Source organism: Neolamprologus brichardi, chromosome 13 (assembly GCF_056152115.1).
Source record: "Neolamprologus brichardi isolate AB-2024 chromosome 13, ASM5615211v1, whole genome shotgun sequence".
NCBI classification, from domain to species: domain Eukaryota; kingdom Metazoa; phylum Chordata; class Actinopteri; order Cichliformes; family Cichlidae; genus Neolamprologus; species Neolamprologus brichardi.
Window position 1 is genome coordinate 19,126,764 of NC_142116.1, and position 23,729 is coordinate 19,150,492.

At 36.6% G+C, this 23,729-nt stretch overlaps 1 protein-coding gene across 12 annotated transcripts in view; it reads left to right on the forward strand.

The window, feature by feature from the left end:
* Positions 1 to 23,729, forward strand: part of LOC102793382 (neurexin-1a) — a 250,071-nt gene that overhangs the window by 13,549 nt on the left and 212,793 nt on the right. For 6 of the 12 annotated variants that reach the window (XM_087850269.1, XM_087850271.1, XM_087850277.1 and 3 more), the window contains exons 3-5: positions 6,586 to 6,603; positions 7,902 to 7,931; positions 9,109 to 9,156. The exons of 1 other annotated variant lie outside the window; for it this stretch is intronic. In XM_087850269.1, coding sequence (XP_087706395.1) covers positions 6,586 to 6,603; positions 7,902 to 7,931; positions 9,109 to 9,156 — 96 coding nt within the window. The remainder of the gene's footprint in view (positions 1 to 6,585; positions 6,604 to 7,901; positions 7,932 to 9,108; positions 9,157 to 23,729) is intronic. 5 more of the 12 variants (XM_087850275.1, XM_087850280.1, XM_087850270.1 and 2 more) reach the window with 4 other exon arrangements.

Genomic DNA, 23,729 nt, shown 5'->3' on the forward strand with positions numbered 1-23,729 from the left:
CACAATACATCACAATTTCATTGATTAGATTCTTTTCAAAATGTTACCATTTCGGGAAATTTTCCTCCTCACTGTCTTACGAAGGGTTTGATAACAACACCATCACCCCTCTTGTATCAGCCCAGTAAAGAATATGGTACATCCAGCAGCTACTTAGATTATAGGTCAAACACTGGAATTAGGTTAGCCTGGCTGTATCCAGTGGCACCAAAATCTGTCTGCTTTTATATTTTAAGCTCCTAAAGTTTGTCAGATGTATTTGTGATCTCTTGTGCCTCCTTCAAGTGCCGTGTATGTTCCCTGACTGTAAGAAGGTGTTATATGACATATTGCAGAGAAGGCATGTCTTAAATGGTACCAAACACTGACAACAAAGTGTAAAATAAAGTGTAAATATAATATGTCTTAAAAGTGTGAAAATATTAGTCCAATGTGGGAATCAAAATCTAACCTCTTAGGCAAAGGTTAATGTCACTCCTGCCACCTTTTGCCTCCAAAGATATCAGTGAATTAACAGATTATATTTTTTGGCTATTTTGAGTTAAAGGGTTAAATGTACTATTTAACCTATTCTGGTCTCTGCCTGTGTTGAGGTGCCCAGTGTCAGCGGGGCGATACAATAAAAAGGTAATATGAACAGATCCTTGCCTGGAAAGCATGCATGTGCCTTGCGAGCGTCTGAGATAGTGAAGATATAAATTAGCAACAGCAGAAATATCCACAGCTGTGGGCGCTATCAATTTCCATCAGAGTAGCTGGTCACTCTGCCCGTTTCCTCTCTCTCCACACTTACTGTTGCTTGAGAAGGATAATGGGGTAGAGGGTAAGCCATGTAATGCCACTAACACTCCTCTGGTAGAAAGATGCATTAGGCTTGGCTATGCTACTAAGAGATGAGCCTTCACTTACATTCATTATTCTTGATTTGGTCTAAATTGTAATTTAACAACAAATTGATCCTGTGGTAGTGCTGACCTTTGCTGCAAGGCTTTTACATTTTCCCTGAAAATGCCTGCGTGACGAGGGATTTTAGAGCAGCCTTCCTGCTACTATTTTTCAAATTGACAACTGCGCATTGGGCCGGGAATGGATTTGGTGTGTTTTGTTCTCTGTTATTGGATGTGTAGTGATGACATTTAGAGAGGAATTTAGGGAGATTTCCTAGTTTTTCGTGTTATGTATTGAATGCATCGAAGCATTTGAGCATTTTTACACATTCACTTTACTAGTCAAGAGAATTATTAGTCAACGAAAACAGTTGTATAATATGTTCTGAGGCTCTGGAAGGAGATTTGAAAAGAAAAATAAATACAATTCCCTATTCTACTCTTAAATATTTATCATACACTTGTTTTGGATATGGAAAATGTGAAAGAAGTAGAGTTGTCACAGTACTATAATTTTAAACTCGATATTGATACCCAAGAAAAATATTCAATAATCATTTTCAATATTATGTGGGGAAAAACAATATTTACGTTATCTAAGCTAGTGCTGTACCTCTAGGGGGACTTGGCACCATGTTTTTAACTAGAGTTGGTAAGCTAGGCTGCCACTGTTTCTGTCTAGTTGCTGGTACACATTTCTCTGCTTCTTGTCTGGGTCGTCTGGGACTTTAAAAGAAATGTAACACTTTTTAGACACAAATAACTGTGTTATCCTGTTAAATTAATACTGTCTATTAATGTTGGGCATTATTAAGATGGGCAGGACTCACTTGCTGCCTGACATTTGGTGCCTAGCTCCCATTTTAGCGTTTTAGTCATAGCTGCTAGCGGCTTCCTTAATAATAACAGATGGAGCAATAGGAAAACTTTTAAAAGTTAAACAGCTACTGTTAAAGTTTGGGCAGGTCAGGTTAACATTTGTGATAACTGTTTAAATGTTCAAACTCACCTCTCAGTATTCCTTATAAACTCTTGTTTAGCGCTAACTAGTGAGGGCGAGGCTGTGTGTGTGTGTGTGTGTGTGTGTGTCTGCCTGTCTGCAGAGTTGTAGGAATTTTTGTGTCAACAGGAGGAGGCGAAGATGGCACTGTTGGTATCAATACTATTCCAAATGAGAATAATACTACAGTAATTTTTTAATATCGATGGGTATCTCTGTATAGATTTTGACAACCCTAGAGAGAAAAGGCCATTTATGTAGTACTACAATAAATGGGAACTGTGGAAGCTCAGACTCAAAGGTCTGTGAACTACCTGAAGAGGTACTCAGGAAAATCCCATTCAGTCCAAATGGCATCTCTCAAGAATAGTAGATAGTGAACAGAAACCGGTCTTTATTTGTGGTCATGCCCCATCGTAACTTCCAATGTTGGCAGTCAGTGAGTGAGCTCTGGGATTGACACTTTTCACTCTTCTTGTACTGAGTAGCCAACATGCTGAACTTTAGACTGTTGCAGTTTACTGGCATGACATTTGATAGTTCATAATTTTTATATATAGTATTTTTGAGCAGTTATTTTTTTTTTTAAAAAAAAGCAAACATTTGACAGTTAAAGTTCTCTGTGTCTTTGTTAAATGATGTACGAATACCCACAGAATTTTCAGCTATGAGACTTTTTCAGTTTCAGGTTTTCCACAGTGAATATTTGCTGCTGACCTACTTTTTCAAAGCAAAACTGGCACGATAAACTACTTCTTTTTGTGGATATGTAAAATGGAACTGAACGGCTTCATTATGAAATCTTGCGTTCTTAATAATTCATCTTGCTGAACTTTATTTAACATATTACTTTATTTAATCACGCTGATGGTATACTTTAGATATTTTACATAATGCTCTTATTTTAGTGACTCTGTCACATCATAACTGACCGCTCTACCCAGTACGCCCAATATTGCGAGACAGAACTATGTTACATAAATAATGACTGCATGAAATATAAATGCAGAGCACTGTGGTGTCATAAAGCAACAGTACTCTGACTTTCACATTTTATTTAGCTGTGATTGTGCATAGTCTTTAAGGCAATTTAGGGCAAATAATATTATTTATTTTCCTGCTGTGGATCATGGTAACAGCAGACTAAATACAGACAAGGAGGTGTGTGGGGGTTGTCAGCATATGTCTTAATAAGCAGGATTTAGCACTACAATAATGGTTGTTGATTATTTTTCAAATGTCTTTGCAAAGCAGAGAAAAGACACGAAACACAAATATTTGACCAATTTCCTGAATGCCTTTGTAAATTTCTGTGTATTTTGCTTAGTAAGCCAAAGGGATTCCTTAATCATCCTTAATGAGTCCTTAATCATACGTGCAATCTAAAATAGTCAAAGACAGAAAACATTAAAATGCTGTTTTTCAAAAATATAGTATCCTTTTAACAGGTGCACTTCATACAAAGCTAAAACACTGCAATGCTGATGACTGTAAGCACATATGACAAAAAGCTGATTCAGGCAGACATGATCTTATAAAATTGTCAAATGGCAAAGAAAATGAATTATATCTATTGCTGGATGCTGGGTCTAGTGAATGTGACACATGGTCCTTTATGTGAAGTGCATTGTCACTGAGATCCTGCCAAGACTACTCAGCCAACTGCATCCAGACACACTGTAGAGACACGAGTGCCTTAATGACATTTTGTACAGCTAGATGACAGCACCTTGTGCGTTGAAACAGTGGACAGAGCATTGTTCGTTTTCCTTTCTATATGTCTCACTTTATATTTAATCAGCTGTCACAGTTTTGAGTTCACAGTCAGGAGGGTAAGGATTCTGTAAAGGGTCAGAATAATGTCTGCAGGAGGCAACGAGAAGAAGAAAATCAATTTATAGATTTATGTCCAATCCTTGTTGCTGTTATCCTCCAGATGTTTTATTCAGTGAGGCATTAACTTGAATAGTAATGTAATTATTTTCCATGAGCCATACACCATGTGCATGATCAACAGCGTAAGACCATCAGCGATGCTGATCGTATGATAGACAGTTGAGTGCATTTTGGTGTAGCGTTACCAGCACAATAGCACTGGGATCACTTTGTCAAGGGGATTAAATGGATTTACGTCCCTGGATTAGAATGTAACCAGCTGGGTACATTTGTGAAAGAAAGTTTGCGTGTGTGTTTGTGTGTGTGTGTCAGAGAGAGGCAAAACATGGCATGTTTTAATGGTTTCTGTCAGCTAATACTGAAAGGGAAACTTCTTTTCTACTAAGTACCTTAAAAAATACTGGATCCCCCTTCATGCTTACTAAAGATTTGATTCATTAACTTTGCTCAAACCTTTGGATCAAATTTGCTATGAATAGCTGTTAGACTTGCTCCCAGTATTCAAATCCAGATGTGGTTTAGAATTACATGAGGATAACGTGCTCACATCAGATTTAATATAAGAATATGAAATGCATGCCTCTCAATCTTTACTTGTGCAATAACTATTAATAATTATTTCTCGAACTCATTTCTTAATTTGATTGTGAACATCATCATTAGAGGAAGGGAATCACTATAATAGTGTTAATTGTGCAGTAACCCCACGGGCTGCACAAGCTATCAAAAAAGCAGTCCTCCTGCATAGATCACTCACCGAATTTCAATGTAATGCAACAAAGACTGCTATCACTGTATTGCACACCGCAGTGAGTCAATTATTAGTTACCTGATAGTTATTGTGGCAAAATGTTTCAGTCAATGTTGGTCTTTGGGGTCTTGACATCTTGTTTCTTTCACTTTTCTCATGCAACTGCCAGCTTCATGCTTGCCTTGTCAGAATGCTTTTTTTCAGCAGCCTGCTTCTCATTTTCAAGCAACGTTTTTTGTCAACATACTGCATGCGTGTATATTTTTTAAAGATCGGCTCTTTTCACAAAGGCCTCTGTGACATGTCAGCGGAGTAAACACAGATGTAATTGATAAAACGATGGCCCCGTTTAGTGCGCCTCAGCCATTTGTTTGAGCTCTGGCCCATCTGGTTGGAACCGGTCCATAATTAATTTGATTAATTACACCTGTGTTTAGCCTGCAACGGTCCGATCAAAAAGAGCCCCTCTGAAAATGGCCTATAGAATCTCATTTATCTAAATGTCCTGTATTTTCTTAAATTTGGAAAGCTTTATCCACATCTGGCTACATTTTAAACAAAATTAAACCATTGTAAGGCAAATGCACAGTTCAGTACTGAAGGACAAGGATAAATGAGGCTCTAGTATGAGTTATACATATAATCAAAAATATTTCAAATTCCATCAAATGAAATCAATCTAAATTTTTACCAAAACTGATGTGGTCGTATTATACAACGAGTGAACTGTTTAATTGTGATAATTTGGATTGATTTTGTGTGCATGGTGTCTGATTTGGAATGGGAACCAGTGGTGATGGTAAGTTTGGGTCAAAATAAATCTGGGCAAGAAACCATATTAAAGAGGTAGGAGTTTATTTAGCAGCGGTCCCTATTTGGTCGCATGGTTATTGTAACTGAATTGATCACACAACCATGTTTCTTTGTCTTCTATATATATATATATACATTGCATGTTGGTGTTTTCATGATTTTTGGTTAATTTTTTTAATCCAAAGTTAAAAGTCTAATAATTGTGTTCCCATCACATTTATTTATTTTCTATATTTATTTATTAGATCATTTTGTATCTATCTGGTGTTACATTTTAATGATCAAATATTAAATACTATTGCTATGTATCAGTGATGAATAGTAATGCTGACTGATTATATATTATTATTCTTTTCATAGGAAATGTGTGGGTCCTTGCACATCCTTATGTGATTATTTTTGCATGTTTCCAGTCAAATCATTTTGTTAAACTCATTTATTTCCTTGCTGTTAGCATGTTTTCTGCACTTGTTTGCTATTAGTTTGCTAGCATATACTTCTTCACCTATATCTTTCATTTGAGACCGATTTCACATGTCAGTTTTGGGTTTTTTTGTTTTGTTTTTTTCACTTCCACAAAACTCACATTGTTTGCCAAAAATTAGTGTTAGGAGAATTTCATCCGGGAGGCAATCTCCTTTTGTATTGCCCGTATGTGGTCACTGGTCATTGCCTTCACTACTGTGACCAATTCACCTGAATAAGTGACACGAGACTCCACTGCCGGTTCGGAAACCTCAGAGGCATTGCTTTACCGCAGCCAGCTCAATTTATTTAGGTTATTTTCTGTTGCAGCGTATTTCATCACATACACCGGCTTTTCAGTCAAGAAAAACAAACTAGATTTCACTGAGCTGCTGGAGTAAATAGTTGTTGATACGAAAAGTTGGAGTTCATCATTTAAAAAAAACATCAAATAAAAAAAGTAAAGATTTAGCAAGCTTAACAGAACACTATGAAACCGCCTCAAGTTTCAATATAATGGACTTGTTTGATAGAATTAAATTCTTTGAAGTCGTTTCAAAAGTTCACTCACAGCTCTGTCCTGTATTCCAGGTCAATGCACGGACAAAAACACGTGTACGTGCTTTAGCGTTTCCTCTGCAGGGGTTACAATAGGTCACTTGCATGTGATGTTTAATGCCTTGCATGGTGATGACATGCAATGGCCAGTACTAGTCTGCATGCTGCTTAATGAATATCTTCCTCTTTTTCTCTTTGCCTGTCTGTGCTTCCAGAAGACAACTATAATGAAGGTGGGTATTGTAATTGAAACTGGTTCTATTTTTTTTCTAACACATTGTTATGGCTAAGGCTTCTCAGTGTTTTATAAGGGTAACAGTATCGCTGTTACTGGAGTGGTAAGTCTGATTAATTAAATTTTCTCTGTTATTTCTGGGTATTCAAAGAATACTCGTACATCACCATAGCCTTCACAGCCAAGACATTTAAAAATGTATATTAAACGGATCTAAGGGCGTTAAAGGGTCAGTAAAATATCTTATTTAAATGGGTACAAGTACTAATATTAGCATGTCCATTTATTACTCATATCACAGTGATTCTTTTTGCATGAGATTGCAAAGATTAGATTTTTTTATATGTAGTTTTGGAGAATGGGATTGGATATCCTTTTTAGTTGAAGACCTACCCAGAGGGTTAACTGTGAATACTTGTACAGCAATTCTGTGCCTGCTTTGATTGCCTCATTTAATCAATAGTCTACTTTAGGACCATGTGAACCAGATCTGATACTAGTACGAGCTAGTAGCAACAAATTATTAATCTAAGAAACACTGACAAAAGAAAGATTGAAGCAATTATTGAGAGCAGTATTGGCTAAAAAATGTTTTTAATAAATTCATTAAAGATACACATTTAATAAAGTAAATGCAGATTTTTGTTGACTGAAATCTTTGTTCGTGGTTATCACAACTCAGAATTTATTTGGTTGAATCTTGTTGGTAAGTATATTGTAATAAAAAGGAAAAGGGCATCTTAATTTATTCCATGCAGACTTTTAACACAATGAAAGCTTCCTTTTTATTAAGCAAGGCTGGTCATGTTGTTTGTATTGAGATTAATTTTAAAATGAGTATTTGAGATGTGAAGCTGAAAGGCTAAGCAGAACACACGATTTATAACAGAAAACTGCGTCAGAAGACATCTTCATCTTTTTTACCCGTATGATTTTGTTTGAATATGAATCAAATATTAGCCGAACGCAGGTCTATATTTGAATAGCGATTGCTCTTTAAGGGTGGTAGGCGGAATGATGATCTTAGAGCACAAAGATCAGCCTGAATTTAAATTTCTGAATTATATCTAGTAAGTGGATGATGATGATGCATTGCAACCTGCTTCGGTTGACTAAATGCTCATCTTGCTGACCCTGTCTATGCATCCTCCTATTTCTCTCCTTCCCACTTTTTCCCTATCCACACTCCTCAAGTAACACAGACATCTGCTCTGAAAGAGATGCCTGCGTGTCAGTGTCTCACAGCTTCCCATGATCCCTTGTTCTCTGCTGACTGTGCTCTTGTTTTCCTTTAAGGTCTGGCACACCTGATGATGGGCGACCAAGGTATGAGCTCTGTTCCTTTTTCCAGCGATTCCCCCATTTGTCCCTCTTGCTCCCATTGTGCTCAGAAGTGTGTGTGCGTGCCTGTAACTCTTATTTAACATCCAGGCTTGAAGCTTCAGATATGGGCTGTCAATTCACTTATACTGACTGACCTGGCTAATTTTCACTCTCTCAGTGACTTTTTTTTCCTCCCCATCTTTTCAAGCTCATTTAGCTTTCTATTCACGACTCTGCTGTGGCGCCATTTGTTTCCATCTTTCTTTCTTTTTAATTATTCTAATTTACTTCATGTTCTTTTGTTTACTGGGAATGTGGTTAGAGTAACGAGACACTTCCATCAGCATCATTTGAATGTAATGCATGGTGGTGGTAAATGGCTTACTGAAATTTTAAGCTAATCTTCATCTGTCCTCGCTCCTGTAATGCATGTGACGATTGTCTGCACAGAGTCTGTCCATTCTGTTTTTGTGATCCTGCACATCTTTATTATGTAGCACAGATAGAATGAGAAGTTGGCTTTATTTTTCATCATTATTCCCATTACAGTTACACATTTCCTCTCTTCTGATTGCACATATTTGTAGTCATCAAGCCTCTTGCTCCTGTCCTCTGTCCTTTTCCGACGTGACCATGACACTTATTCGTGTCTCCTCTCCTTTTGTTCTCCCTTTTTGTCTGGAATATGCTTTCTTCATGGACATTTCATCAAATTTCATAGGTAAAAGTAAAGGTACTACCCTTTTAATTCTGAGTTTTCATTGAACTAAGCTAGCCATGTTTGTGACATTATATACTCATGCTGAATGAAGTATATGAAGTCATTGGCATTTTTGAAACTTGCTTTTTCAACCATTAATGAAAGCTTTTCAAGGTAGGTGCCACTTTCGCTTCGTGTCCACACTTTTAAGCTGCTCCATTTGTTCCTTTCTGCTTGTGCATGGGGATCATAAACAAGTCTCACATGGGCATATGAACACACTAGTTTCTGTCGTAGTTCCAGTACACCACCACCACCACTGGGGTAACTACAAGCTTTCTGTTCAAATCATGATTTTCGGGGTTGTGGGTGAGGCTTGATCATAGTGTTGTGGGCCTCCCATCCTGGCTGTGATCCTCACCTCTTCTCCCTGTGGGGTAAGTGGACTTCTGATCTTTCCCATTTGACTCTCCTCCTCAGGGCAGAGAGGGGAAGCTTGGCTTCTAAGGTCCCTACTGAGCATTCAAGGTAAAACTTTGATTCTTTCAAGTTGAAGTAAAGCTGGAAGCTATATAAGTCCTCTTCAGCTTACATCAGTGTAATGCAGTTTAATGTTTGCTAATTAGAAAATAATGTTTAATAATACTTTATAACTCAATTGAAACATAATAAAGACTGATTTTGACAATCAGTCTTTCCTTTTGCATTCTGAAAATACATTTTTTCTTGCTTTTGCTTGACTTTTGTCTTAGAATTGACTGTGTCGTTCGTTCTGATTGTAGAAATTCCTTGCAAATTAGTTTCGAACATTTTTGTTTCTTAAGACCAAATAGAAAAATATCATGATAATGCTATCTCTTATCATGTACTTGTGAAGCATCATCTAAACAGGTAAGTCTTCCAAGTGACCTTTAGACGCACAGTGTGAGGAATTATGTTGTTGGATTTTGTGCCATCAAATGCCATGCTACTAAAGCTGCAGTGCTATTTGTGACCAAACATACATACACACACAAACACCCCATGTTCTTATTACAAGGAAAGATATTGCATTGGCTTAAATTAGATTTGTGGACAATTACCTTAAGCCAAACCACAATCCCCACTTGCCTTAACTTAACCTTCAACTAAGTCGTCATAATAAAATGTATAGATTATGTTATGGAGACTAGACGCACATACTCACACAAATAAAACCCACTGTCCATTCTAAATACAGACATTGATTTTTCCATCCGCTAAGGTAAGTCTTTGTGTTTTATTTTCGGTTTTGAAGATGGATGCATACAAATTTGACATACATGCAACATATATTCACTATATTTTTTGTTAATAATAAATCTAGCTCTGTAGGTGACTTCAAAACATTTTTCTAATATTATGCAAAAAAATTGCATCATGTGCATGTACATATAAGGAATTGCGTATGTAGAAGGTTAGTCGATTGCACAAAAATAAAACCCTTTGAGGTATTACGCACTTGATACTGAATTGTGTATAGTGTACAGTATGAGGCTTCTGATGCTTTGGTTTTATTACACTGTACCACACACTCAGCTTGGACGTGGCAGAAGGAAAGCCACGGGGAGAGATTGAGATAATGCTGATGAGGCACAAATCTGCCATACGTGGAACACTGCTTCTAATTTGGGCCATGGTTAGCTGTCCCCTGTGTTGTACATTGTGAAACATAGTCAATCCTTTTACATGCTGTGTGGTAAATCTAAGAACGAGCACAGAGCGACAGTGCATTCACTGTCTGCTATAAGCTTGTGAGAATATTGTGCATTATGTTGTCCCTCCCACCCCTTCCTCCCAAGGTGCTGCTGTGTCATGTTAACTGCTTTATACCCCGTTTCATGGGTAGCCTTTTGAGAATGGGCTTGTGAATGTGCACTGCTTTCAGCTGGTACACTGCCACCGGATTCCTGAAACCTTGTTTCCATCTAGCTCTAGCGAGCAGGGCATGCCGTAGGATAAGTCATAATACACTGACCTACAAATCAGCAGGGTATTTAATTGCACTCATCACAATAAACTGCCATGTGCAGCTTAAGAGAAACTGCAGGCTGTGCAGACAGGCTTACAGGTACAACTGTGCTATTTCTAAATTAGTATACTTCTAATGTAATTGCTTTCAGTTTCTGAACATGGAAATGTCTCTTCTCATTGTAGTGTTCACATGCCACAGGTTTTCTGTAAAGTGAGAAAGCGAATCCCTCTGGTAGCTGCCTTGTACATATTGTGCTACATTTTAAATGTCAAATTAAATGGATATTTAAAATACTCTACTATATTACAGAAGTCTGACTCACCCGGACTTTTAACTGAGTGTCATAGACGTGTAAAGACGACACATTTCTTCAAATAGTAACTTTTGGAGTCACCTCATAGTGTTTTGTTTGATACATGTCAGGTGACTTATAAGATGAATATCAAATTATCAAAAGTGATAATTTCACAGCCATTACTGGAGTTAACATAGTGTAGATATGATTCATGTCCTCACTCAGTGAAGTTGCCCATTGCTTGGTGGTATTAATAGCAATGGCTTTAGAGTTGAACAAAGATTTGCAAGTGTTTTGGATAAATGCTGTGAATCATAAATGGAACAAAGCCACACGAGGCAGAAAAAACTCAAGACAGAGATTTTGCATGTCAAAACCAACATCATAAACCTAAACCTAAACATAAATCTAATCTCGCAATCTAGGAACATTTGATAAAAGAATATCTGTATTATTATCAGTATTTCCCAGTAATAGATATAGCTTAAAAGTAGCATATAGTGCTATAAGAGTGTGTTCAGGTCAATAAAAGCGGTGTCTCAATTTTTCTGTTTAATTTAACCATCCATTTATTATAACACAAGTGCTTATTTAGAGTTATTATTGAGAGTTTAACAGTTTCTATAGCTGCAAATGCTGTAAGAGCCTATTAATTATCAAATATGAAGAGGTCAAAGCTTGCATTCGTATGAGGGTATCCATGCTGTGTTTGTGTAAATGCAGAGTGCACAAGAAAACTCTGTTTTGGCACCCCTGAAAATGTGGGTGGTTATGGTGGACTTGGGAATGGCGGGCATGTAATTTACAGACACCAGCATCGCTATGCTCCCTCAATGACAGCTGTGTTTGGGAATTATTTAATTACCAAATGCATAAAATCCTAATACGAACGTTTTGAGTGTAGGAGCGCATTTCAAAAGCACGAGTGTATGAACGAGAGACATCAGTACTGAAAAGAGAAGTTGGGACTCTGAGACAAACTGATGTGTACTTGGGTGGGTGTGGATCGTTGAGGACACCGTGAGCGCAGGCCAGTGAAAAATTGGACAAAAATGCCCAAAGTCGGAAACATGATACAAATTACAGCTAGTATATGCAACATTATTATTTAATTTTTTTGTTTTTATTGTCAAATTTGTCAGAAGCTTCAATAAACCCTCCAGTTTAAAGAAGTTGAATCTTCTAGGAATGAATTCATTATTTAGGCTTTCCAGGGTTAAAAAATTAGTTTGTAGCATCAATCTCACATCTCAAACTCAACTCATTTTTTTAATAATCTTTAGCCATCAAAATAAAATGTTTTGTAATGGATTTTGAAATCCTTCGTTGCCTAACCATGGCTGTCATTTTTACTTCTGGCATCACAATGGCCAGTGTAGCAGCATGTGAAAACAAGGCGGACGAGTGGAATATGTTTGTTTTTGTTTTTTGATCAGGGCCTGCTTAGGGGTTGGGATGGTTATATCTTCCACATTTCTTCTGTCCTTACAGTAAAGTTGTCAATTTTGTGAGATGACAGGCAAAATTTGCCCATTGTCAACATATTTGTACAGCACACATATAAATGAACAGGTATAGATCAGTTAGATATGGCTACAATTATATTATTCCAGTGATGCCCGAAATGTGTCCTGGGGACCCTGGTGGGTCATCGAGGTACTGCAGGTAAGCAGCAGTAATAACAGAAACTGCCTATGACTCGGTAGCATTAGCAATTTATACAAAACAGCCATGATCTGTTTCTAAACCTAATCAGGTCGATTTGCTGCGCAACCATAACCATTAGTTTTTGGTGCATACTCTAATTAGTCACTAAACTAAACACTAAAAGCAAGCAAAAATAAATTATTATTGAATGAAATCACATATCTATGTTTTACTGAAACTAAAACGCAGATAACAAAATAAACCAAAATGCTAAATACAAATCTCAGAAAATCTCCTTGCAAATCTACCAGCATCTTAAGCCACTGCTACCGCTAGCTGTCATCATGTCAGATGCCAGCAGCTTTGACAAGCAGCTTTGGCAGTATGACATGATATTTTGGGATGAGAGCACAAATATTCATAATCATGCATCAAACTATAAAGTAAGCATTTGTTCTTGAGTTTGGATTTGTTATAATGTATTATAGTGTTGACGGAATCATAAGAAAGGCAGTCATGATGAAAAACAATAATATTCAGCGTTATGAACCAAAGGCGATTTGATGCATTATATACTTTCTTATCGTGGCTACAATCAGAATCCATGTGTGTGACAGTGTTGCAATAAGAAAGCAACAAATACTTTTTAAGATAACATGGAGCAGCATGTCAGAGTGCAGAAATTGTCAAGACTTTTGTGCCTTCTTTATCTGACAGGTTACACGATATCATGCGGTGTGTGTTGAATCAACAACAGATGTTGCCTTTGTAAGTTCACATGAAACCTGGAAGAGTGTCTGTGAAATTCCTTTAGCTCTACTGACAGGATTAGTTTCTTAGACATTAGGTGTAAAGTATCTGTGGCAGTTTTTCTTTTCTTGCTGAATAGACACTAACTTCAAAAATAAGAAAAGCAGGTATACTTTAGTAAAGGTGGCCCTGAGTGTTAATTTCTGAAGGTCTTGATTCATACTTCTCCTGGAGGCTCCTTCTCCTTAAAGTTAATAACACTTTACAGTAAGTGGTCATCGTAATTTCTCATCATGTAAAATGTCAGTGGAAGTGTTATTTGGGATGCTGACTCAGAATTTTCAACAAAGCGCAACTATGTTTGTCTGTAGGGTTTGGCATTTATATATAGCATCACCATCTGGTCTGAAAACCCCAGTCAGAGACTGAAGCTTATGCTGCATACAAATCGCTAGCTCTTTCTTCCAGGCAATGTAAAGTATGCACATTTGATATTAATTAACTGTATATCTGTATTACACTGTGCTCATTTAAAAAAGTACAGCTTCTGCAACATTGTTCATGTATTTGCTTAAGTGTTTTAGCATTAACTTTTTAAGCTCAAGCAAATATCCCTGTTGACTAACCCAGATTCCAAAGCTTATCCACTAGCACAGTAAATAAACTATAAGAGGAAGTACGCTTGGTTGAGGGTTCTAGTAGCTGCAGGCAAAAGAGCTCTGGGGGCCGACGACCCACGTGTGCAACTGTTCTATGGAAAAAGAAGTGAGCGACCACTGCAGAGACAGCATAAAGTGGCAGCATGTACTGTATATGCACTGAGTCAAGAGGATGTAACTGGAATTCTGTCAAAACTATTTTCACACATACAGTGTCATCACTCAAGTTTCCTCATAACAACAGTGTGAAAACATGATTAATGCTAGCGGGAGGGTGAGCTAAATGAGTTAAGTGTCATCATAATAATTCATTAGTAAGCTATGACAGTATACCTATGTGTGTGTTTTTTTCTTTTTTTTTGCACAAGCAGGTGATGTTCTTTGATTAGAGATTCACAGAACAACTACTGTGCTGTATGTAAATGACCGGGTCATCTTAGAAATAATTAGGTAAAATCCTCCAATAAACAATGGGGAAAAGTTTACAGTGCTAATTGTTAGCACTGATGCCTCACATCAAAAAGATCCTGGGTTCAAAACCACCATCTGGATGAGGCCTTTCTGTGTGGACTTTGCATGTTTTCTCTGTGTTTTCGTTGGTTCTCTCCGTCTAGTCCCGCTTCCTCCCACGATTCTAACACATGCAGTTAGTGCGGTTAGGTTAGCCGGTGATTGCCTATAGGTTTGAATTTGAAGGAGAATGGTTGTCTGTCTCTCCGTGCTAGCCCTGTCACAGACTGACTGCCTGTCCGGAGTGTACCCTGCCTCTTGCCCTGTGGCAGCTGGGACAGGGAAGGGAATGGACGGTCGGATGGACAGTCAGTTAACAAAACAATAACTACTACATTGCATACATTTTAAAATTAGAGGTAATGGGCAGTAGCCAAAAAAACATAAAGCATAATAAAACATAATAATAATAATAATAATTTAATAAATACATTCTTGTAAAAGTAAAACCATCCACATCTGCCTGCTATATCTGCAGTCCCTCTCACTTAACTGTAATTAAATTTAAAGCCACACTTTGTTAGTAAGGTGCATCTATTATTGACTGTGATGTTAATTAATGCGGATGCTAGGTATAGCTATTAGTAAACGCGTGGGAACTAAAATGTAACGATGTAAACAATTTTCTTTCATTTTCTTCTTGAATTTAAATGGACTAGGTACGTTGTTACACTTAGATTTTGTATATACTGTGTTCTCTACACTTAGAGCTTATTTTTGCATGCAAATATAACTGTCTAGACTGTCTAGTTTACCTATTATATACACCAACGGTCATCTGTGTTTGTTAAAACCAAGATATTTGCACTTGATGCGTCACAGAAATGGTTTTCACAGAAACCAAGTTGGGGAAACTGACTTTGCACTACAGAGAAAAAGGCCTATAATTGCCTCAAGTGAGATTTGTGTATCTTGACATGGCAGATTGGCAAGAGTGCACTAAAGCTTCACAGATTAGTACATTACCACAGATTCTCTTCCTGGAGGGAAGGTTGGAAGAGGAAGAGTAAAGGACCTAAAGCAGGCATAGAGAATGAGCACAAGAAAAATGGGCAATGCGAGAGGGCTACTATATGAAAAGAAGAAGCGTGACAAAGTGAGATTGGAAAACAGAGACATGAAACTTTCATAGCATTTGAAAAATATAATGATCAAGGAAAGAAATTGAAGAAGGATGCCTTCCTTTTAAAGAAAATTCCATTTCATTATTTTGAGGATATATAATACTTCCATACATCAGACCTGCTTACCTGATTTGCTGATAGACAAGCAGTAGCTTGTCTTCAAGTCACGGAATTGGAACGTCGGAGCATTTTCTCACGTCTGCTGATCGTGTATCATAACAAAATCCCAAAGTAGACTTTGAAATAATAGTTATCAGTACGTTTCCCAACAAATATTTACTATAAAAAATGACAAGCATAAATTTCCCTGACCTAAAGAAAGGGTGACATAGAATGTAAAATAAAAAGGTTGGATCAATATGGACAAGGCTCATCTGGCTCCCCAGGTAGAGTGGAAGGAGATCTGCTCCCGATCAATAACGCTGGTCGATGCCGGTGAGAGACTGTAGTGATGAAAAACTCTATTTCTTGGCCCCCAGAAGGAAGTGGATGAATCTTAGCAGAAAATAGATTAAAGGTAGATACCTATACTTCAGCTGTAGACTTTGAAACGCATCCTTTGCACGGTGGCTTGTTTAGTTGTATTTTAGCCTTTAGATCTTGGATGATGGGCTTTTTACTGGCCTTCACTGATGGAACGCTGCCAAGTGTTGTTAGATGTGATGGCCAATCCCTGATAATGAGAGTTTTGTGTCAAGACTCTGACCAGCTATCTGATCATTGACATACATTTAACCAACACCACATCTGGTAGTTGGTTTATATGGATGAATATTACATTTAAAAAAATAAAAAAAAAAGAACCCCCCACACGCATGAAAGTGATGGCCTTATCACTAAAATAATCTTTCATTTAAGTAAACTTTTTATGTGGACTCCCTCCTTTTCACCTACTGTGAGCAAGTTTGTGACATCATAAATACAACTAGCTTGAAACCAAGAAAACTAGTTTGAACTCTTTTTAGGTTGAGTAATGATCTCATAAACATAACTCTTATAGGCTTAAGAATTGCTTGTTGTAATGCTGTCACCCAGAGTACAGGGGTCTTCTCTCTGCCGTCATGGCACTGTTATCTTATAGATGATCCCACCCCCGTCACTAGTTTCAATAACTATACTGTACACTAGGACATCCATTGACTGTGACATTTGCCTTTGCTGATGCTGCTGTGTACTAGTTTGTAAAATTGCTGAAAATGCGTTACAAGTAATGGATTATTGTAATCCGATTACTTTTTTCAAGTAACGAGTAAAGTTACTATTGCAAAAAAGGTCATTAGATTACTGTTACTTTTGTGTGAGCATGCTACGTTACTGCGTTACTAAAGCCGTGATTTTTTTTGCGAGAGTGTCTCATGACAATGACGTAAGCGAGTGCGACGTTCGTGGCAACAGCTGTGTGCAGATCAACAATGGATAATATATCGAGTGCGGGAGAGTATTTAACGCGTGGAAGTACTGACCTTACTTTGAGTTTGATTCCGTAAAAAGTGACAAAAACATTAGCAACTGCTGTACAGTGCGTGGGAAGAAAACTTGTTTTAGGGCGAAAAAACCCCTAAACTTTCGAGCAAGCACCGAGTGCGCTGCCACGTAATCTTCCACTGACTGCTGCGGCACACCTGCACAAGGGCAAACATCCGCCTGGCCCAGTCCTGCTAAACAGGTGAAAATAGAGCAACAGGACCACTGAGTCTTTGATTTTATTTATTTTCTGCTGTGTTTCACTTGCATTTTTTTGAAAGAGTGAGTGTAAACACAAAAACCTATTTAATTTTATGTGCTAGAATGTGCAGAAAAAAGGTTTAAATGTTAAACAAATTTCTTCCAGTCAGAGAATGTTGCATATAATTAAATTTTTGCTTGATACATAAAGTTAAAAGATTTAAAACTAATAAAACAAGTTTTAAAAAGAGACTTTTCCATTTGATTACATTTTGTATGATTGATTATGCAGAAAAACTAGAATTGGGCTGAAAGATCTATCGCTTTATCACCTATAAAGCAATAGCAATAGGGGATAAATCATGTTTTAAAAAGTAACTACGTAACTAATTACTTTTGGAAATAAGTAATCAGTAAAGTAATGGGCTTACTTATTGGGGGAAGTAATCCGTAATTAGTTACTGATTACTTTTTTAGTAACTTGACCAACACTGGCCATCATTACATTATATGCATTTTCCTGAGGAGGCTCTTTAAAGGTCTCTTTAAAGCTAAACAGATCTTCCTTCTTTCAATTATTTATTCGTTTAATTAATGAATAAAATGTAAACTTTAATTAGGACTCGAGAGCTTTCGCGTGATTGTTACAACATTGACTGAATATTTTTGTCTAGCTGACCAAACCGAAAGTAGATGCCTTTTCAGTGATGCATTGCAAGGAAATGGCAAGGCTCCCTGTGGGAAATTGAATAGTCCATTTCCAATTGAGTGTGCCCTGGAAAATCCATGGGGGTCAGTGGCAATTTGTCTCAGAAGGTCTACACTGAGAGTCATTATGCTCAAGACCAACATGTCCCGAGGGACAAAACCATTCTTTAGAGGGAGAATTGTATTCCCTTTTGATAAATATAAAATATTTCCTTTCTCTTTTTGTGCTTTGTCTTCAAAATCTGTAAGATTTTCTCCCCATTCAAAAAAGAAACGTGCATGGCAGTGTAATGAGCACATTGGAACACTTTTTACTATCATAGTGAAGCAGTTTCTCATTAACCTCCGTTTCTGAGTACCCCATCTTTGTTGAACAAGTTGCTCATGTCCCTTGTATAATTATAAACAAAGTCCTATATCTATGCCACTCCAGTGAAGCTCAGATTACAAGTGTCATGAATTTTAATGGACACAATGTGCTGCGATCAATCATTATAGTTTGCTTATGTTTTCAGCTGGAGGAGAGTGACTTTTAGACAAATGTTTCCTGTTAGGCAAACCTCTGATTTCTTTTTTCTTTGTTGCTGCCATGCAACCTAATTTCCATTCATACCTGATAGTTAGCCACTTGTGGTTTTGTGATGGAGGATCAGAATAATGACTTCCGTTGAGAATGCCGTTAAAGACTGCACATGCATATATGATGATCAGTGCTAATTGACTGCTAAAAGGTAAGCTAGAACGGGGTTACTTTTGGTCATATTAACAAAGCAACTCTTCATTAATGAGAGAGTGCTGGGGTTTTCACTCCAATTAATTTTGTTATCGGAAATTCAATTTAAAGCAATATTATTGGTCATTAATTATATTGAAAAATTTATGGATGAGATGACTCTTTTTTTTTTTTTTACAAGGTAATATCTAAATATATACTCAAATAAATGTAAGTAATGATAGTGATGCTAAATCACTATTTTGAGAATTTTGAGTTTAAAATTAATTAACTACCTCAGAAAATATTCCACAACCTTTCTCTGTTTTACTGCATTTCCAAGTAAAACACTAGAATGAACTCTAAATATACGATTTAATATTTATTTATAGTGTTCAGGAAATGAGCAACTTATACAAAATATTTATCTTTTACTTTGACATTTATGTCATAAAGCCAAAAAATTCAGACATTTCAGACCTTTTAAGTAATTATTCAGTTCTGTAATGTCTTTAAATACTCTCTCAGAGATTTGTAACAAAGTAGCGTTGAATGATTACTATGTTCAGAAACATATTTTTTTGCTTTTACTGCTGATGCTTGTCTAAGTAATGCTTTTCACTTGGGGGAAAGTACATGCATTTGCTTCTGTGCTATTCATTTCCTGCTATGCCTTTTTTCCCTCTGTGGTTCTTGGATTCAAATCACCTGTGCTTTGCCCACATGTCCTCAGAGAGACAAAGAGAGAGAGAGAGAGAGAGTTTACACGGCTGCACTTGATCCAGCTCTATCAATGAGAGTCTGGTTATCAGTGCATTTTTATTTGGTTTGTGGATGAGAGCCATCTCAGAGAAACATCAAAATGGCATCACTACTCCTGTTTTTCATTTCATTTTTGTTTTAGAAAGTTAAGAGGAGCATGATGATACTCAGCAATGAATGTAGCTCATAAAATCGGGCCTTAAAAGAACAGAAAAATACATTTTATATCAGCTGACTTGTTTTTATTTTATTTTTTAAGTTATTGTTTTCCCTGTAATTAGATCTGTCCTCTTTTCCTAAAACCTCACAGTGAAAGTGATTGTAAATATACATGTCATGCTTGAATGATAGTGAAAAATAAAATGATCACTTTGTTTAAAAAAAAAATCACATGGCTTTAGCATTAGCATTTCGAGCATTATAGAGATGAGTACATGTCCATGGTACAATATTGTTTGACCTTTTTGTGCTGTTGGCAAACATATGTAAACTGAATATAGTAAAAAAAAAAAAGAAGTGGTAGAAGTTGTTTATATGCTAAAAATAAGTCATTTAGCCATTGCTAGGTGGTTTCTAGGCACGTGTTGACACCATCATATATCATGCCCAGTTTTCTGTATATATTAACTAGAAGTTATTGTTGTGAAATTGAAAAAATTAGATACTTTGAGAAGGTGTTATAGGTGCATAAATTCCAAAAACTGGCGTTATTTGCACGTAGATGGATCCTAGATGGCATGATAATATCAAAGTATCTGATATAGACAAAAACCTTTAATGGCCTAAGATGTATCTTTGTTGCAGTCTGGTTTTGCATCTCTTAATAGTTTAAGAGGATTTCACAGACAAATTAAAAAATGTACAGACAAAGCTTCTTCTTCTTCTTCTTCTTCTTCTTCTTCTTCTTCTTCTTCTTCTTCTTCTTCTTATTATTATTATTCTTATTGTTGTTATTATTATTATTATTATTATTGTTGTTGTTATTCTTATTCTTATTATTGTTATTATTATTATTATTATTATTATTGTTGTTGTTGTTGTTGTTGTTGTTGTTATTATTATTATTATTGTTGTTATTATTCTACAGTCAGAAGTAAGCATGGATCGTACTTGTATGTACACACAAATGAAAAAACACTTTTGACTTTTAAGGATGACTGGACCCAAGACTGTTGAACTCAGATTATATTAATGCATGACCTCCTTGCTACAAACTAAAGGTTCAATCCTATATATTCATTTTATTATTTTGTATATTGTAGTATACTTCATTATATTGTTTTTGAAGTGTTAGGATGAAAATCTAAAAGTATTTGCCTTCTCTTTTATTAAAACAATGGAGAGCAACAAGTGTATCACATTATAGAAGCTGTGTCTTTATGAGTTAAAACTGTTGGTTTCCCTCTAGTGGCATTCACACCTCTCATAAATTATAGAATATACTCGTGGTTTCATTTGCAGTTATTCCCTTTAGTGCACTAATAACCTATCATGTTTCTTTGTGATCTCAGTTTTAGTGATAAGTGCGTTTGTACAGGCTGAAATTTCCCACAACAATTAAGCTATGAAAGGAAGGATTATATTACACAATCTCAGTTGTATATCTGTACATTGCAACAAAAGACTAGAAAAATAAGAGCTTAAATAAAGTTTTAAATAGAACTGACCAATTTTACCTTTTATTAATGCTTAATATTGCTCATGTTTCTTGATACGCTGTGCTGTTGTAGTAGGATTGCTTTAGATGGCCTTGCTGTAGTAATTCACTCCCTGTGAAGGTCACAGGGGAGCTGCCAAAATGTCCATGTTCTCATGAACGTGCTAAAGCTCCCAAAGATTAAAGTGGTTGTCTGAATAAACCCGTGCTACACCATTACTTTTCAGTTTTGTTCACAGTCAGTTGTTATTTATCCTTGGACTTTATCATTTTGAGTTTATGGGACTAGATTTTCACATTACTGGGACTTGCTGTGTAGCAACACAGACTTGCTGTGTAGCAACACAGCAAGTCTTTAAATTTACCCTGAAAAGTAAAATAGCATTTGTGGATGGCATCAACTTTGAGATTATCCAGAAACAAGCAAGGCTAATCATTGAAAATCCATTATTTCAGGTAACACTTTAATCTCTCATAGACCGACTTTTGTGTGACAAACACTTAATTTGCTCTGAGTGCAGCAGATTGTACACTGATGTTTATCATATTTCTTCTATTATGTGGGAAATCATTATCCCCGAGCTCTGCTAAAAAGATTTTTTTTGGCATTGTTCTGAAGTGTAGAGTGTTCGACAAGCGCTGCCGTTAGTGCCTGTTAGTTTCACTGCGGTTTTGTAATCACAGGCAAGATTTCAAATAAAAATACTATGACATAGTGAGGGTGTGTCACAGGGCCATCCTATCCTAGCATAATTGCGATCACACACATTTTTCCTGCGTGCTAAATTAATATCTGGCTTTCAGGATGTTCACTTCACCCACAGGAAATTAAAAAGCAAAGTTTAATACAAGTTGTCTGCAAAACCACAGAAAGCCAGGGTAATGTTAAAAAAAAAATCTCCCTTTCACATTCTCTGTCAGTCTTCTCCCCATGTTAAGTATAAACAGACAATAATTTATTCCTGCATAAATCAAGTTTTTAGTTAGCAAGTTAATGTAGATCTTGCATATCTGATTAAACTATTGCCATACTGAACAAAGATCAATGCAGTTTGTGCAAATGCTAGTATAGCTCTATATACATTTGACATACTGTAGCTACATTGTTTTGTTTTCAATTGTTAAATTATAAATGATGATGCTACATCAAGTCAGAATATGTCTTTAGTTTTACATGTTTTCTGTCTTTGAAATAGAAGTAATAAAAGTATGACCATATTTGAAGATCACTTGGCCTGATTGGTAATAAATATATATAATAAACCAATGACTAAATAAATAAGTGCCTGTCATGTCATGCATTAAACATTCTTGCATGTACATCCAAGAAAAAGTGAAAGTAATTTATGCACAATAGCACAAATGGTTTGTTAATTACCGTATTATGTTAGGAACCCCAAGCAATGTGTGAAAATATATTTTTATATAGTGTAATACACTGTGCTAGAACACAAAAAGAAACATAACTTTAAAATAAATTTAGTAATATTGTTGCTATTCTGCGTGGAGTTCAAGGGGCTAAGCCTGAAATGTGCAGATATATGCACATGATGTAAAAACATCCTGGAAAATTGTAAATATTTAAACATTATAAACAACATAATAAGTATAACGATTAAAAAATGAAAGTTGGTGTCAAAACATTCATCACATATTTGTTTAGGTATTGACTGAATGTCTTAAATTGGTTGAGTTATATTTGCACCATTATCTGTAATTGTCATTGTCATGTTTCTAAGAGAATAATGCATGTAGCATTTAAGAGCTGCATTTGCTGTTAAGGTGTAATTCAGAGGCTATGTCAGTGACTAAAATAGGCTTGCAGATAAGAGCTAAGGATGCCTTGCACATCATTAAGTGTGAAATATAACAACACGCCCCTGAGCTGCCTACTGTTCCCCTAGAGAGACGACAGCTAGATGGGGCTCCACACAATAATGGCTTAGAGAGCCACAGACCTACCTTGCTCACACTGCTTCATCTTAAAGCTGCTTTGATGGAAAGTATTGCAACACAACACTACATGAAGCTTCTTGTAACAAAAGTAGAGAATTCTCAAATGCTGTTTCACCTCGGGTCCGGTAAAGCTGCGATAAACCTGACGGAGTCCTGATTGGCTTCCTGTTCCACCTGATGGTATGTCTACAGAGAAAATCTTTTAGTCAACTATCTGAGGGAACAGAAATACTTCTCTTTTAATCAACTTGGCCCTATACACATTCAGCGTTTCACTCCCACTCTGTGCCTCTAAGCGTGACCCAAAGTGTATTTTTACACTCCAAGTCTATTTTTCCTGCATTTTACGTGTGTAACTACAGTGAATGTGTATTGGGCTCTGAGTGCTTTTAAAACATGGGTGACCTAAAATTCAGTACTGCGTCTGAAAGCATCCTGTGTAAACACAGACAGAGCACTGAAGCAGCTGCTGCTGCTCTGATAACATGCTGCTCGCATTACGCCTCCAGTATAGACACGGTGTAAATATCTTCTTATACAGGTACAGCAATGCATGAGCCTTGAGCCTACCTTGAGGCAGATTATCAGCAAAATTATTTCCAAGTACTCCTTGAAAAAAGAGAAAAGAAACATTGCATTGGCATTGGCATCCAAAAGGCAGGA